The sequence below is a fragment of the Myotis nattereri genome (assembly GCF_964212035.1).
Source record: "Myotis nattereri genome assembly, chromosome: X".
In the NCBI taxonomy this organism is placed as follows: Eukaryota; Metazoa; Chordata; class Mammalia; order Chiroptera; family Vespertilionidae; genus Myotis; species Myotis nattereri.
Window position 1 is genome coordinate 119,804,317 of NC_138078.1, and position 18,472 is coordinate 119,822,788.

General features: G+C 39.1%; 1 protein-coding gene across 1 annotated transcript in view; it reads right to left on the reverse strand.

The window, feature by feature from the left end:
• The window catches only part of ENOX2 (ecto-NOX disulfide-thiol exchanger 2), a 305,848-nt gene that overhangs the window by 63,799 nt on the left and 223,577 nt on the right, over nt 1-18,472 (reverse strand). The window contains exon 3 of the mRNA XM_081081306.1: nt 9,437-9,571. Coding sequence (XP_080937432.1) covers nt 9,437-9,548 — 112 coding nt within the window. The 5' untranslated portion in view covers nt 9,549-9,571. The remainder of the gene's footprint in view (nt 1-9,436; nt 9,572-18,472) is intronic.

Genomic DNA, 18,472 nt, shown 5'->3' on the forward strand with positions numbered 1-18,472 from the left:
GATACTATTAAAGAAATACCATACCAGGCAGCTGGAGTGATTTACTTGCCAGGCTACTCTCCTGGAACCAAGACTCTGGGAGGACCTCATAGGCATGAATTCTGAGGCTCCTTGGGGGCATCTAGATGACTACAAATGTTGGATAGAGGTTTGGAGAGTACCTCCAAGAGGAGATATGGGAACTGCTGCTATGTAGGTTCATTTTGAGATTGGGGCTCCTTGCTTAGATGATACTGCAAGTCCTGGTCAGTTCTAGGCACTGGAGGGGAACTTAGAAAATTTCAAGAAAGGTGCTTCTTGCTATAAAAAAAACAAAAAACAAACAAACAAAAAAACCCCCACACAGGACCTGATCTAGACTTGGGGCACTTACCCTCATGGCACTACTTGCCTGGTCAATGCTCAGTACTGGAAGGGGACTTAGGAAATATCAAGACAGGCATTCCAAAGAACGAAGTCCTCTAAGGTGTGGGCCCAGGGCAGGGGCCCCACTTGCCTGGGTTTAAAGGTGGTATTTCACTGTTTACATTTTGTCTCTATATCCAAATGCAAGTTATTCACGAGAAGGGCATGCATTTTACCTCTTTATTGTCCCACCTCTCAACCCTGCTCTCTGCTACAGAATGCACAGTGGACTGCAAACTATTACATAGTGTAGGGGCAGTTGCATTAGCAGTAGTAGGTCCCATGCCTAAAAACTTGACTCTGCTCAACACACAGGTCCGAGGAGCAATGCCTGTAAGCATGACCCTAAGGTGGCTCTGAATCCCTGGGTGCCTCTCTAAGATTTTGAAGGAAGTAGATCTAAGCAGTGGGAAGAATCTGTGGTTCTTACAAAAGCAGAACTTCAGGTACAATCGTCCCAATGTGAGGGAGTCTTGTGATTAGACAGATAGGAGGTAGGGGGTGAAACATGGGCATCCCCCATTGCAAGCCAACCCAAGAAAGTTTAGGCATTCCTCATCCACTCACATGTCTGCCATGCTGAGAGGTCAAGACCCTAGACATGTATGGTATGCAAAAATTTTCTTCTAAGAGTAAATATTATTTTTCTGAAAACAAATTTACTTTTAGCCCTCATATGTCACCTCACCCAACATACATGTGTGTACACACACACTCCTTCCTTTCTTCCCTGTGGCTCTCATATCCCTACTTTCCTCCACATACTAGTTATGTGACCTCGAGGCAGGTTTCCTAATATCTGTGTGCCTCCATTTCCTTTTTTTTTTTGTAAAAGTGGGGATAAACAATGAGGTTTATCTCAAAAAATAAAAGGACAGAACAGATAAGAAAACTTCTGGCATGATAGGTGTTAGTCCTGATAGGTAACTTTCCTTCTTGTCATTCAAAGAATGCATATATACAGGAATAAATTCACTTATCCAGGCATTCATTCCCACAGTCCTCAAACATTTGTGATAGCCCATATTTCAGGCTCTAGGCCAATGGAGACGGGGGTTCAGGTCTTCCTTTTCATTTTGGAGAGCTTAAGGCCCCTGATACTCTATTCCTGTGCTATGGAATATGAACGCTGAAAATTTCATTCATTATGTATAAGATTTTGGAAAAACTGTTAAATTACTTCACCCATTTACAAACTGTTAATTTTCAGTAGGAAAAGATTAGATTACATTGTGTGCCAACTAAACAATCCCATCTATTTTTCCCTCCTACTGAAATGTTTGTCTTCCTTTTATTGTCCTGCCTGCCTCCTCATTGTTATTCATATAGCTCTGTCACTCACAGCTCTACCTTACCACAGATTACAGAAACATCAGTTCATTAAACAAGTTCTGCCACTCTGACTGAGAAAGAAATGCCTATCTCCATGTACTGTCTACTAATAAATGGAGACAAACAAAAAACAAATACACAGGATAAATATAACTTCCGACTAATGTACTCACCCCTCTGCTGTTTGGTATGATTACATTAATATTTTATGAAATTCATTTAAAAGCAAATGTATTCATGACATACGGCCAAAGCCAGAGTAGATAAACTCCCTTTCTTCCTTGTGTTCAATATCCCAAGAGTTCCACAGACCACACTGCCTGGCAGGGCTTGCCAGAGGGCAAGTTGTATATGACATTTCAAAAGTTCCTAACACATTACTTATTTTCTTTATTTTCAACCATTAAGCAGCAAAGAATACGTGAATTTCCAATGCCAACTAAGAAAATAGCCATTTAAAATCATGGGTCTTTTATAAGCATTGAAAGAACCTGAGAAATCAAAGTAGTCCAACAATTTAAAACACCTTGGGAACAGAACACCAGAGAAATTCTCTTCCTTTTCCAGGTCTCTGACCTGGCTTGAGGAGTACTATCAGCAAGTACTTAGTACTACCACTTATGTAAGGAATTTAATCTTCTGAAGGAGATTTGAAATCACTTTATAAAATGTTGTGGAAAAGGCCAAGATGTATTCCTTCAAATCACAATAAATACCCTGTTCTGTTTTGCTTTTACCATTTCTTTTTCTAGCACCCTTTCCACAATGCTTTCTTGACTTGGCACAGTCATTGGTGGCAGTGTCATAAGATGTTGGTTTGTACTCCCTTTTCTGAATTGTGCACTTCCCCAAATCCCAGCTTACTGGAAATGCTGCAAATGCTGTGTGTTAGCTGGGCTAGCTAGTTCCTCAGAGTTAAAATCATGTAATGTTTCAGTGTAGCCTTAAGTCTTTGTGCTGGCTAGCGACTTGTACTTACTCAGCCTAGAGTAGTTACCTGGCAACATTATCAGCCTCCATTCTCTGTACACATCTGAGCTAGGGAGTTACAAAGAGTCAAATGTCATTTCTATGAAGCTGCAGTTCAGTCATCCATTTGTCCATCCATTCAATATTTTGATGCCACACCCTCTACCAGGTGTTGGTTTTGGAGAAATGAGTAAGACAAAATCCTTGACCTCATAGTTTAGTTTGGAAAAAGTCAAGCAAACAGTTGCAATGTTGTGTCATCAATAAATATCATCAATATAATTGTTTATTGGGTGCTTACAAGGTGCTAAGCATTGTGCTAAGTATTTTATATAATCTCACTCCAAAAGACCTGTGAGCTACGTATTCTTCTTTTTTTCATTTTATAGATAAAGAAACATGGGCTCAGAGGGGTTTAGTTACTTGCCCAAGGTTTCACAGACAGTAAGGGGTAGACCAAGGATTCAAAGTCAGGTTAGTCTAACTCTGATGCTCTTAACCACTGCAATGCCATCAATGTACTATGACAATTGTTTTAATAAATTAATTTAATTGCAGGTATAAGGTGAAGCAGATGTGCTGCAAAAACATGGCAGATGAGTAACAAAATACTTCTATATAATTAATTTCCCTAGAGCCACTGTATTGAGCAATTGTTGTCATTGTACTATTGATCTGTGGACTGACCAGTTGGAACAATGCCAGATGACTGACACTGTACTAGATGTATAAAGGTTACTGATGTCTATAAAACACTAGTGACCCTAGAGGTTGCCCATTTTTGATGCTTGACAATGATAACAGACAGGCTAGTTTTGTAGTCCAACCCTTGATATTTTCTGGCAGGCCAGTTCACTCTGGCTTTCTTCTTGTAGAGAGCAACCTCCTCTTTTGTGGCAGGGGTGGGGGATGGTATCCACAATTTTGCTACCCATTAATTGAGTGTGTATGAATTTATTACACTGCTTTGCTTTTTCAGAACTAGACCCTGAAGGCCCTTCATACCCTCAGAAAAGCTCTGCCTGCACTCCTCCCCATCCAAGTCTTCCCAGGTCCATAATGGCATTTCCAACATTTTTGGTATTCCAGAGAGCCTTCAAACACCAAGAGGTAGTTTACACTCACAGTAAACCACTGAACTGTAACCATAGATTAATCTAAAATAAGTGTTCTGAATAGGATCTAATTGAGCTATTTTATAAAAATTATGATTTCAATTCAGGTATACATTTCCAAGACATTATTGCTATTTCTTTAGAGTTGCTACAAAATTCACTGGAAAATTAAAAATTATGCCTGGGTATCAAGATATTTTAACTCACTAGAGTCCTGACTGCCTCCTCTCTATGCAGATCCTTAACAAGATTTTCAGGCAGTCAACCTGAAGAGAGAACACAGATTTCTAAGGATAGCTTGGCTGAACTGCAAGATGACCTTGGACTTATCATCAGCCCTTTTGGAAATAGAGCATAAGTTTCCAAATTTTGCACAATGAGACTCAAAATCTACCAGCAACTATCCTGCTTCTCCAGAAGGTCATAAAAACCTTTGTTTCAGACCAGCTGAAAAGTTGAGGTAGGACCTGGCTCATGTAACAAGGTAGCTAACTGAGCTTGGGTATGCCCTCAGTAATTATTCCCAATAAAATTTTTTTGAGATAAAAATATAAGAATTTATAACGGACCAAACTCTGGACTAATTCTGTGGGGGTGGGGAGAGACTGATCTAAATTACTAGGTTTTTTTAAAAGACAGCGAAGTATTACTATTTTAAAAATATATATTAATTTAAAGTACCTATTAAATGTTAGCAAGCAGAGTTCTTGCTAGGACTGTTTACATGAACAGACAAGGAACATGTGTAATTAACAGCATTATTTTGCTACAATGAACTTGCTTCTTAAATTCGGAAGGAGTTCTGCCTTAAATGTCTTTCTCATCTCCCTCTCCTCCCCCAACACTTATCTCTACCTGTCAAATCCTACTCATTTTTCAATGGTCATCTCAGTGTCACTTTGCCTGTGAAAACAACTCACTGGAATTAATTACTCCCTCCCATGTGTTCTCATAATATTGTATCTAGAATTTGATTTTCATATGCTTGCTTATTCTCTCACTCCTCCCCAAACCAAACTTTTATTTTACTATATGCCAGTTTCTGTGCTAGTGACTAAGAAAACAGAGATGAAAAAAACAAAACAAAACAGAACAAAATTCTCATTAACTACTATGGAAGACCTCACATTACAATGAAGGCTAGAATGCTTGGACCATGAATCTCCTTGGGGCTTGAGGGGGCAGGTGTGGGATGGAGGGGGTCAATGGGTAAAAAAGGGGCATATATAATACTTTCAACAATAAAAATAAGTTGTTGTTTTTTTTTTTTTTTTTTTAAAGAACTGCCTTCCTAAGAAGTACAATTCTCATAGAAGGGCAGGGTCTTGCTCTGGGAATAAGCTCTGTAAGTCCTTATTTTCCAACATCTCTCATTATGGAGGAGGCATAGTCAATACAGTAGAAACACATAATGAGGGACTCTTTTCCTCCTGGGACTTCACAAGCTCCACATTTGAATGCTAAGGGTAATTTAATTGAGGGAAAAATAAAGGAGGCAGCACGAAATATTCAAAGGGTACCCCTTAATTGGTCTATCCTTGGGTTTAGCTGGTATGATGGGCAGAACAATGATTCCTAAACAGGAGGCTTAACATTTTTTGGTGTATCTTTCCATGTGAAATCTAACATTAGTCTTATTTGACTAGCTTGGAAAAGGAAACATCCTTTCAGGAAAGAAAGCCAGTAGCCAGAGGAGACCTCCTAATCTGCCATCATTGTGGATTAACTTTATTGAACAGCAGATGTACAAAACACCATTTTCGATGAAAGGAAGCTCCACACCACACCCTAGAGATGGTTTGTCTCTGCTCCCCATTCAATGAATATAATAAGCCAGACATTATTCTGATGACAACTATGGGTCTAAGAGACTCAGCATCCATGTTAATATGGATTTGAGCTCTGGGGAAAGACAAGGAAGCTTATCTATCATTTGTTTTAATCAAGGCCAAAAGATTTTTCTATTATTACAGATAGGCCAGAGAAGACATGACAAAGAAAAGTCTACTGGCTCAATAGGAAATCTCCCAAGGGACAGAAAAATAGCTGAATTACGGGGCCATCAATGGTGACCTCAGGGAACAATTCCATGTGGCTCATTGCAGCTTTTTCCATTTTAAGGAATTTTGATGGGTAGGAAGAGAATTGGGGAGACGTTTTATCCTGTGCAGTTGTTAAAACATCCTATCCTATCTAATAAAAGAGAAACATGGTAATTAGCCATACCTCTGCTACCCTTCCCATTGGCTAATCAGGCGATATGCAAATTAACTGCCAGCCAAGATGGCGGCCGGCAGCCAGGCAGCTGGAATCTACCATGAGGCTTGCTTGCTTCAGTGACGGAGGACTCCAACATTCCCCGCCTGCCACTGCCGGCCTCTGAGCTTGCAGTTTGAAACATTGTTACAAATATAGAAGCTAAAAAAAACCCAGAAACCTGCTTTCAGCCAGCTGGGATCTCAGAGCTGGAGTTGAAACAGTGTTTCGATTACAGAACCCAGACAAACCAGATACCTGCTTTCAGCAGCCGAGGCCTAAGAGCTGGAGCCAAGCCTCAGAGCTAAAGCTGGCCCAGAATAAAAAAAAAGAAAGAAGGAGTGGTTGGGAGCTTCAGTCACCCGCCAGCCTGAAAACAGCCCTCAGCCCCTCACCCAGACTGGCCAGGCACCCCAGTGGGGACCCCCACCCTGAAGGGTGTGTGACCAGCTGCAAACAGCCATCATCCCCTCATCCAGGCTGGCCAGGCACTCCAGTGGGGGCCCCCAACCTGATCCAGGACACCTTTCAGGGAAAACCAGCTGGCCCCCACCCGTGCACCAGGCCTCTATCCTATATAGTAAAAGGGTAATATGCCTCCCAGCACCGGATCAGCGAGCCGTGAGGCCTCCCGGCACCGGGATCAGCGTGACAGGGGGCAGCGCCCAAACCCCTCGATCGCCCTGCGGCTCTGTGTGTGACAGGGGGCGGGGCCACAACCTCCCTATCTGCCCTGCTCTGTTCGTGACAGGGGAAGGTGCCCCAACCCCCTGATCAGCCCTGCTCTGTGCCTGATAGCGGGGCGCTCCCCAACCCCCTGATCACCCTGAGGCTCTGTGTGTGACATGCTGCAGTGCCCCAACTCCCCTATCGGCCCTACTCTGTGAATGACAGGGGGGAGCTCCTCAACCCCCTGATGGGCCCTGCTCTGTGCGTGACAGGAGGGAGCTCCCCAACCCCCTGATCGACCCTGCTCTGTACGTGACAGGGGGTGGCGCCGCAACCTCCCCATTGACCCTGCCTTGAGTGTGACGGGGCGGTGCCCCAACCCCCTAATCGGCCCTACCCTGAGCGTGACTGAGGGTGGCATCGCAACCTCCCAATCCGCCCTGCTCTGTGCATGACAGGGGGCGGCACCCCAACTCCCCAATCGGCCCTGCTCTGAGCCTGACCAGGGCTGCACCTAGGGATTGGGCCTGCCCTCTGCCACCCGGGAGCAGGCCTAAGCCAGCAGGTTGTTATCTCCCTAGGGGTCCCAGACTGCGAGAGGGCACAGGCCGGGCTGAGGGGCCCCCCCTTCCCCCCGAGTGCACAAATTTTTGTGCACCGGGCCTCTAGTTACTTAATAAAGATTGCAGGGACCCTGTTCCCCAGACTTTGGCAAGAAGAAAGGTAGGCAGTATTGGAGTATGGTGCCAATTTTCCATTTCTTAGAAACCATCGCATTTATAGGGAATAGTCATTAGCACTGTCAGACATACACTGTTCTCTTCACCTGCCATTATCCAGTGCTTCTCCAGGGGGAAAAATGCACTGCTGCATTCATTATACTTTACTGTTTTTAAGAATACAAATGAGCCATAATTCAACTTTTTGTGAGCTATATATCACATGTGAACTTAAAACATAGACAAATTCATTGAGAGACTACTGTGAGCCAGACATCATTCTAAGACTTTACATGTATTAACTCATTAATCCTCATAACAACACTGTGACAAAGGGGCTATTATTATCTCTATTTTATAGATAAGGAAACGGAGACATAGAGAGGTAACTTCTAAAAGTTACACAGCTACTTAATGGCAAAGCAGGGATTTACTTGAACCTACACAGTATAGATTCAGAGCCCATGTTCTAATATTGGTAAAACTGTCTTCCTAAAATAATACAGAGAGGAGAAAAAACAGTTCGCACATACCTCAAGTGATTTTATGTGTGGCTTTACAAAGCATGTCCCAGTCTAGTCTAGCTATATTGCCACATGTACTTTTAAGACAAGAAGGACACTACTGAACTAAATATCAATATTTCTAAGACCAGGTTTTCAAGAAGTCAGTAAGTTTTCCTGAAGCATATCATAGCTCAAAGGTCACTGGATCACAAGGTTGGAGGGTATGCTGAGAAGCCATTTCTTCATAGTCCTTAAGAAAACAAGATGTTAACAAAGGGGGCTAGTCACCTACAGCTCATGGTATGAATTATAGTTTGATGAAACAGTTCTTTGCCTCTGCTACATATAGAATCCAAGCTCCTTTTATTTCTCCACCCATTTCTCTTGCACATATTTTTTCTTTATGTTTGGCTGCTTTTATACCTGTTTCAAAGCTTTCAATGTAATCATGTTTCTCAATTTATTAATGAAGATTATTATGTATCATTGTTGCCTATCCTACCTTACCCTCATTATAACCTACAAGGATTCAATATCTAGTCTGGAATTGTGAAGTTATTTTGGGGGGGATGGGAGTTGCTAACTATATAACCAAATGGCACAACAAAGTGGTATCACTCTAGACCTGTTTCTCAGCTTTTCTGTGCTTATGAATAACCTGGCGAATATGTTAAAATGCAGCTTCTGAGTCAGTATGTCTGGGCTGGGGCCTGAGATTCCGGATTCTCAACAACTCCCAGGTTATGCAGAGCACATTTTGAGTAGCAAGGTCCTAGACTGGCCTGATCCTGTCATACTTTAAAGTAGGAACATAATTAAATGAATCTGGGAAGATTAATATTTAGGATGTTTACAAAGCATGCCAGGTTTCCTGAGATGGTAATTCCCTAATAAATGTCTTCACAAATCCATTTCAATGGTCAATTGCTCTGACAGTCCAGGAATAGTTTTTGTGTGTCTAAACTATAAACCCTTCAGGTACTCGGCATTTTTTTTCTGATTTCATCTTTATTGGAGATAGATTTAGGGACACCATGACCATTCTCTTATGGGTTAACTTGTTTAAAAAAATATGAAAAGTTACCAAATGTTTCTTTCCTTCCTTTTAGAAATCTAAAATTTTTGGGATGTCTCAGTCAGTTCTTATTCCAGCTCCATGTTTATTTGCCTCCTCTAAGAAATCCATATATTTAGAGAAGTTGCATAATCCCTTGCCAAATCCTGTTGTTTAAATGTTCAATGAGCATGCCATGCCTCAGATATACCCCCAACTTGCTCATAGGGCAATAGGGAGTACACTAGTAACTACTGGCCACTCAGCCTTGATAAAGCTCATGTTACAAAAAATGCACACTCTAGGCAGAATCTAGTAAATGTCAACATCAAAACAAAGTGTCATACTGTTATATTTATGACCACATGGTCAATAAAAAGAAACACTTGTGAGGTGATTAAAATAGCATACCAGGTAAAATTGGTTGTCCAGCAATTCCCAGTGGTGCCATTCCAAGGTTATTCATTGCTGTGGCCCATGCAGTTGGATCAGACATAGGTAGTGTCATTGCAGTGGAATCCATGTTCACAGTTCTATTATTATCACCTAAGAAGAAATGACAAGCAAAATAATTTGTTGTATTACGGTTTCACTGTCTAGATTACTTATCAATGTACACTCTGGAAAACTGTTTACAGAAATTGATCATGGAAAAATGGTGGGTAAGGCCTTAATTCCAGCTCTTTACAAGAGTTAAAATATGTAATACTCTTTGTAATACTTTAAGCAATAAAACAAAATTAAAAAAAAGAGTTAAAACAATGTAGCTTGAACTGGCAGAAGTCATAGAATCTAAAAACAGTTTAGCAGATGGCATTTTAGTGTGTTTCTTTCTCTTTTCTCCTCTCTCCTCTCTTCACTCCCTCTATCCCTCTTTCTCTTTCCTTCTTTCCTCCTGTTTTTTTTTTTTAAATAAAGACTTTTTTAAGAGCAGTTTTAGGTTCACAGAAAAATTGAAGGGAAGGTATAGGAATTTCACATATAACCCTTACTCCCACATATATATAACTGTCCCCATTATCAATATCCTCCACCAGAGTGGTATACTGGTTACAACCGATGAACCTATATTGACACATCATAATTACCCATAAGCACTACAGGGTTCACACTGATGTACATTCTCTGGGTTTGGACAAATGTTCATCATCATAAGTATAATACAGAATATTTTCACTTCCCTAAAAATCCTCTGCTTATCCATTCTTCCCCACTCCGGCAACCATTGATCTTTTTCACTGTCCCCATAGTTTTGCCTTTTCTAGAATGTCATATTGTTGGAATGGTGCAGTATATAGCCTTTCCAGGTAGGCTTTTTCAACTTAATAATACACATTTAAGATTCCTCCATGTCTTTTCATGGCTTGATAGCTCATTTCTTTTTAGTGTTGAATAATATTCCATTTCTGGATATATCATATTTTATTTATCCATTAATCTCCTGAAGAACATTGTGGTTGCTTCCAAGTTTTGGCAATTATGAATAAAACTGCTATAAACATTTGTGTGCATGTTTTTAGGTGGGCATAAATTTTCAACTCCTTTGGGTAAATACGAAGCAGCACAATCACTAGATCATGTGGTAAGAGCATGTTTAGTTTTATAAAAAACTGTCAGCCTTTCTTCCAAAGTAGCCATACCATTTTGTATGTCCACCAGCAATAAATGAGAATTCCTGCTGCTCCATATTCTCACCAGTATTTAGTGTCAGTGTTCTGAATTTTGGACATTCTTATAGGTATGCAGTGGTAACTCATTTTAATTTGCATTTCCCTGATGACATATGATGTGGAGCATCTTTTCATATGCTTATTTTCTATCTGTATATCTTCTTTGGTGAGGTGTCTATTAAAGTCTTTGGCCAGTTTTTAATCAGGCTGTTTTTTTTTTTTTATCGTTGAGTTTTAGGAGTTCTTTGTATAATTTAGATAATAGTCTTTTGTCAGATGTGTATATTGCAAATATTTTCTCCCATTATGTGGCTTGTTTTTTCATTCTCTTTCATGGAGAAAAATATTTAATTTTGATTAATTCCATCTTATCAATTATTTCTTTGATGGTGTATCTAAAAAGTCATCACCATATCTATGGCCACCTAGATTTTATCCTCTGTTATCTTCCAGGAGTTTTATAATTTTGTGTTTTACATTTAGGTCTTCAATCCACTTTGAATTAATTTTTGTGAAGGGTGTAAGGTCTGTGTCTAAATTATTTTATTTTGCATGTGGATGTCCAGTTGTTTAGTAGTATTTGTTGAAAATACTATTTTTACTTAACTGTATTGCATTTGATCCTTTGTCAAAGGTCAGATGACTATTTCTGGAGGTCTGTTTCTGGGTGCTATATTCTGTTCCATTGACCTATTTATTCCTTCACTAATCCCACAATGTCTTGATAAGTGTAACTTTGTAGTAAAATTTGAAGTTCGGTAGTATCTTCAAATTTTGGACAGTATTCCAAGTTTGTTCTTCTTCAATACTGTGTTAGCCATTCTGCGTCTTTTGTCCCTCCATAGAAATTTCAGAATCAATTTATTGATATCTACAAATTAACTTGTTTGGATTTTGATTAAAATTATATTGAATCAGTTAGGAAGAAATGGCATATTGCCAATATGGAGTCCTCCTACCCACGAATATTAAATATCTCTCTGTTTGATTTTCATATGCTTGCTTATTCTCTCACTCCTCCCCAAATCAAACTTTGATTTTACAATATGGCAGTTTCTGTGCTAGTGACTAAGAACACAGAGATGAAAACTAACAAACAAAAAAACCTCATTAACTACTATTGAAGAACTCACAATACAACAAGAGACATGGCATATAAACAACCAATACAAATTATTGAATAAGTGCTGTAATAAAACTATGAGTAAAGTGCTTTGGGAACAGAGGAGTAATTAAATCTGCTGGAATGGGTTTGGATGTATGTGTTTGGGGTTGGAGGTGGGTAGGTGGAGGAGATGAAGAATGCCAGGAAAGCCTAGACTGGCAAAGAATCATTTGGAATGAATCTTTAAGGAGCAATAGGATTTTCCTCTAGGTAGTGAACAGAGGATTAGTGTTGCAGTGCATTTCAGGAAGCAAGAACAACTGAACATTTATCATCGACTACCTTGAATTATAATTATTGGATACATGTCTCTCTTCTGCTAGCCTGCCTGCTCCTTTAGATCCTTGTAATTCTTTGTATTTCTGTGGTGTTCATTGTTAGTTCTTCTCTTTTGCTTATGATTTTATTTAGATCAAGGACTGGGTATTGGGCATTTTTCTTCTCCCATTTATTGGTTCAGTGTCTGGTATACAGTAGGTAGTCAAGAAATATTTGAATAAATGAATAAAGAAAATCAACTTACATTAATTTGGGGCACAATAAGCAATCTATGCAACAAAACTCATTGATTATTTGTGTACCTTTTTATAATGATAAATTGTCCTAAAAGGAATGGTATAATTGCTAAACTGATTCTCTCTCTAGGACAACTGAATTTACAGGTAGGAATTTACTTAGAGTCATAACCAGGAATAGATTCACCCAACTAATAATTCAGTTTAATATCATTAGCTATAATATTTTTCTCATAGACATAGTCATACATATAAGCAAACTTGTAAATTTTTACTTTCAAAGATAAATCCCAGGTGATCATCTCTGGAAGCAATCTAGACTTAAGAAGGTTTGCACTAACAAAACATGCTATGTTAAACATCTGTTTGGAATCATCAATTAACAGTGGAAAAGTTAAGTCCTGGCCTGATTCACTTTCCAGACTAAAAATGGACATCTAGCAATTTATTTAAGTGTTTGATAAAAGTATTTCCATGTCATTAAATGAAGAGATTTCTCTTATTCCCATGAGTTTTACACTCACTGTCAGTAGCCAAGAATATTCAGAAGGCAAGTGCTAGTGGTTGATAAATGGTCTTCAAAATACCTCACTGAAGTCTGAAGAAAATATTCTGCTATCCAGGTTCTCTTATTTAACTTGTGTGGTAACCCCTCAAGAGATCACAGGTTCTAGAGTGGTTGTGAATAAGTGCCTTCTACGTAAGTTGACTGAAGATATGGCACTTTGGAACAAAAGTTCATTAGCACCAAAATAATAAAAGATGTGGAAATGATCATCCATTTTATGTTGGTAGCACTCCATAACTATTAAATCCCTTCCACTCCATTGTTTATGCTTAACTGATTAACCAGGCAATTACTGTCAAAGTTATTTGATCTTGAAGAACACACACACACACACACACACACACACACACACACACACACACAATGTTTCCTTTATTTCCTTTGAAACAAGTTTAGACATTTAAACAATATTCTGGGAATTGCCTAGGGGCTGGGGAAGAAAATGTATCGATTTTAGAATGGTTAAAAGGTAAATGAATTCTTTAAAAATAATTCTAAATAATACATCAGTCATTTTCAAGACAGTGGTGGAGTGGGTGGATCTTACATTCAACTTCTCCCAGGACCAAATTGGAAATACATCTAAATTAAAGAACAATCATCCTGAATAACCAACTAAAGACCAGCTGAATTGTGGCTGGGTAGCTCAGTTAGAGCATCATCCTGATATGCCAAAGTTGTGGGTTTGATCTCTAATCTGGGCACATATAAGAAGCAACCAATGAATGCATAAATAAGTGGGACAAAAAATTGATTAGATGTTTCTACTTCTCTCTATTTCTCAAGTCAATAAATAAAAATTTAAGAGAAAAAAAAAGACTAGCTGAAGAGGAGTTTTATAACCAAGGATTTACAGAAGAAGCCACATGGAGTTTATCAAGAAGGACAGAGATGTGAAAAGGGCTGGCCCCACTTCCACGGCAAGCGGCTGAGGTTTCAAAGGGATATCTCACCTACAGGGGAGTTACCTCTGAAAAGTGTGGAGCCTAAACCCCATATCAGGCTCCCCAGCCAAGAGGACCAGAGCTGGGAAGAGGTGCCTAGATAACATCTGTCTGTAAAAAGCAGTGGGGTTTCTGTCCACTAAGGAGACATGGAATCCACTGGAGGCACATGCATCCTCTTGAAGGGCCAATGTAAAAAATCTCCTTCACAGTCACTCATTCTGGACTCCAGCAGAGAGAGAGGGTGGTGTGGACTAGAATTACCTGAGGAGAGTCTAAAAGAGCTATATGAAATGGAGGCAAGTGATTTATCAGATATGTAGTCCAAAGTAATGGTAATAAGGATGCTCATGCAACTTAGTGAGAACTACAACAGCATGAAAACTTACATGGAAACCATCATAAAAAAAACAGTCAGAAATGAAGAACACCATATGTGACAATAATACACATGAAGGGCCGAAACCGGTTTGGCTCAGTGGATAGAGCGTCGGCCTGCGGACTGAGGGGTCCCAGGTTCGATTCCGGTCAAGGGCATGTACCTGGGCTGCGGGCACATCCCCAGTGGGAGATGTGCAGGAGGCGGCTGATCGATGTTTCTCTCCCATCAATGTTTCTAACTCTCTATCTCTTTCCCTTCCTCTCTGTAAAAAATCAATAAAATATATTTTTAAAAAAAGAATTAATTAAATTATTAAAAAAATAATAATACACATGAAGGAATGAAAAGTAGCTTGGATGAAGCAGAGGATCTAATCAGTGATTTGGAAGACTAGGTAGGAAAAAAACACCCAATCAGTGCAGCAAAAAGAAAAAAAGGATGAAAAAGAATGAGGACAGTTTAAGGGCATTTTGGGACAACATGAGACTTAACAATATCCACATAATAGGGTTACCAGAAGGAGAAGAGAGAGAACAAGGGATCAAGAATTTATTTGAAGAAATAATGACTGAAAACTTTCCTAACCTGGTGAAGGAAAAAGACATGCAAGTCCAGGAAGCGCAGAGTCCCAAACAAGACGGACTCAAAGAGTCCCACCCCAAGACACTTCATAATTAAAGTGGCAAAGTTAAAAACAAAAAATCTCAAAAGCAGCAAGATAAAAGCAGCGAATTACAGTGGAACCTCAGTTCATAAACTTAATTCATTCTGGAAGGCTATTTAAGAGTGATTTGTTTGAAAACTGAATTATTTTTCCCCCATTAGGAAAAAATGTATATTGAATTAATCTGTTTCAGACCCTCAAATGATTCTGTGTTTTAACCTTTCTTATTTACAGTACACATCTAGTGTACTGTTTAATCTATACATAAATACTTTAAAAACAAAAGGACATGAAATGTAAATGAAAATTTGGAAAAAAGGAAATGAAGTGAACACTAAAAAATGGAAATTTATGTACATACTAAAACTTATCTTTAATGTTGAGAACTATTGATGACTGATTATGGAGAGGAAGGATAGAGGGATGGAAGGATGTTATTGTTTGGAAGGGGAGTCCTCTTCCATAAAAATGTCAGGTAGCTGTTTTCCTGGGGTTATTTCTCTCTTTTGTCTGTACTGCACTAGAACTTGTTTCAGGTTCACTAGGCCTCTGTCTTACTAAAAACCTATCCATTGATGTTTGTTTTGCCTGCATTTTAACACCTGCCTGAAATGAAAAACTGCATTGTCATTGAACAAGTTTATCACACAGTTCACTGCTTCGTTGTCAAGGTGATATTCTCAACAAAAGTTTGCATTTCTCTTCCTTTCCCATACATTTCTTTGATTAGTAAAGTAGGAATATCCTCCCTTTCCTCCTCCTCCTCTGAAGAGAGCTTCTCAGCTGCCATCTGTTGTTGCTCCCACTGAAGGTCTTAGAGTTCTGTGGTGGTCATTTCAGTGTTGTGGTCCTCCATGAATTCCTCCACATCATCATCATCCACCTCCAAGCACCTAGACTTGCCCAGAAACACAATATCCTCAATATGAGACACAGGCTCATCCTCAAAACCCTCAAAGTCTCTTTCAGCCACAGACTCAGGCCACAATTTCTTTCAGGTTGAATGCATGGTCCTGGAAGATGCTTCCCCCATGCTTTGACTACGAGCCTCAAGCAAGTGAGGATATTTAAATATTCCTTCCAGAATTCCCTGAGGGTTAAATTAGTTTCAGAGGTCACCTCACAACACCTCTCTTTTGTAGATATTCTTAAAGTTAGAAATGACTTGCTGGTCCATGGGCTGGATGAGAGGAATTGTGTTAGGTGGTAAGAACCTAACAGTGATGAGGCTATACTCCTCCACCAACTCGGCCTCCGAGCCTGGAGGTGGGCAGGAGCAGTGTCCATTACAAGAAGTGCCCTGACTGACAGTTGTTTTTCCTGGAAGTATTTCTTCATACTTGGGCAAATACTTCAATAAAACATTGCCTGGCTACCCAAGCTTTGATATTAGCCCTTCAAATCACATTTAACTTGTTCCAAGATATTATTTTTCTTGAAAAGTTGTGGGTTTTCAGAATGGTAGACGAGTAGAAGATTCAATTTAAAGTCCCCACTCACATTTCCACACAACAATGACATCAGCCTGTCCTTCACTGGCTTGTATCCTGGCAATGACTTCTCCTCCTGTGTGACATAGGACCTCTTTGGCATTTTCTTCCAGAAGATGTCTTACTCATCACAATTGAACACTTGTTGGGGAAAAAAATCCCTTGGCCTCTATGTAGTTTTGACATTCTATAACAAAATAATCAGCAGGTACTTTGTTAGAACTGGCAGCATCCCTATGCTTCATTACATTATGAATGCCACTCCTTTTTCTTAAATTTATAGAACCACCCCCTACTAGCCTTAATCAAATCATTTTCAGCACTCATTCCAGGGGTGTCATTCAGGGGGCCAGCATGCAACACTTTTGCTATTTCACATATCATTGCATCTGAAATGCTATCACCAGTTAACTGCTTTTCATTTATCCAAATCAACAATTTTTCTATCTCTTCAATTGCTTGTGATAATTGCTTTGTGAGCTCTTTCAGAGCCTTAGCAGCATAGGCATTTTTGATGGTCTCTTTATATTTTAAAATTGTGCTAATCATCACTTTTGCCATGCCATACTCAGTTGCCAGAGCAGACACATGAACAATTCTATCATACTTGGTGATTATTTATTTTTTAAGCTCTATCATTGTTCTCACAACTTTTCTTTTCACTTTGCTGCTATCACCAACTTCCTTAGGACACATTGTGACTTACTATACAAATTTATTAATAATAAGCAGCAACAAAAGCAAAAAAGGAGAAAATATACACAACACAATTTCCTGAGATATTAACAACATAAGGTTTAGAGGTAAACGAACTCATACTCATGCATTCACTCCTTTGTTTGTCACCTGAAAGATGCGTCACTGATAACATGGGTAACAGCATGAAAGGTTTGTCGGATTGAGAACTGAAGTTTTGTTCAACAACCATTTTTTCCATGAAAAACTTGGTCAAGACCAGAACTGTTTGAATGGGAGATGTTGCAGAACTGAGGTTTGATTCTACTTACAAGGGAGCTCCCACAATACAGCCAGGTGACTTCTCAACAGAAACATTTCAGGCCAAAATGAATTAGCATGAAATGTTCAAAGTGATGAAAAGCAAGGACCTACAACCAAGACTACTTTACCCAGCAAGGCTATCATTTAAAATTGAAGGAGAAATGAAGAGCTTCCCAGAGAAGGAAAAGCCAAAGAAGTTTGTTACCAGTAAAACACTATTACAAAAAAAACGTTCAAGGGTCTGCTTTAAAAAGTAGTAGTAGTAGTAGTAGCAGAAACAGAGGAAAAGAGTTAAAAGAATAAAATGGCAATAAATACAAACCTATCAGTAATCACTTTAAACGTAAATACCTTAAGTGCTCCAATCAAAAGACATAGACTAGCTGAATGGATAAGAAATCAAGACCTATATATGCTGTCTACAAGAGACCCACCTCAGAATGAAAGATATACATAGACTAACAGTAAAGGAATGAAAAAAATATTTCATGGAAATGGAAATGAAATAAAAAATTGGGGTAGAAATACTTATAGCTGACAAAATAAAACAAAGGCTATGTTAAGAGACAATGAAGAACACTGCACAATCATAAAAGGAACAATATAATTCTGGTAAGCATTTATGTACCCAACATAAGAGCACTTCAATATGTAAAGCAAACCTTGATGGACATAAAAGGAGATATTGAGAGTAATACAGTCATAGTATGGGATTTTAACACCCCATTTACATCAATGGATAGATCTTCCAGACAGAAAATCAACAAGGAACAAATGATGGCCTTAAATGACACACTAGATCAGATGGATTTAATTGATATCTTCAGGACATTTCACACCAAAGCAGCAGAATATACATTATTTTCAAGCGTACATGGAACATTTTCTAGGATAGATCATATGTTAGAACACAAAATAAGTCTCAATAAATTTAAGAAGATTGAAATCATATCAAGCATCTTCTCTGATCATAATGGCATGAAACCAGAAATGAAACACAAGAAAAAAGAGGAAAACACAAAATCATAGGGTTAACAATGAAATCAAGGA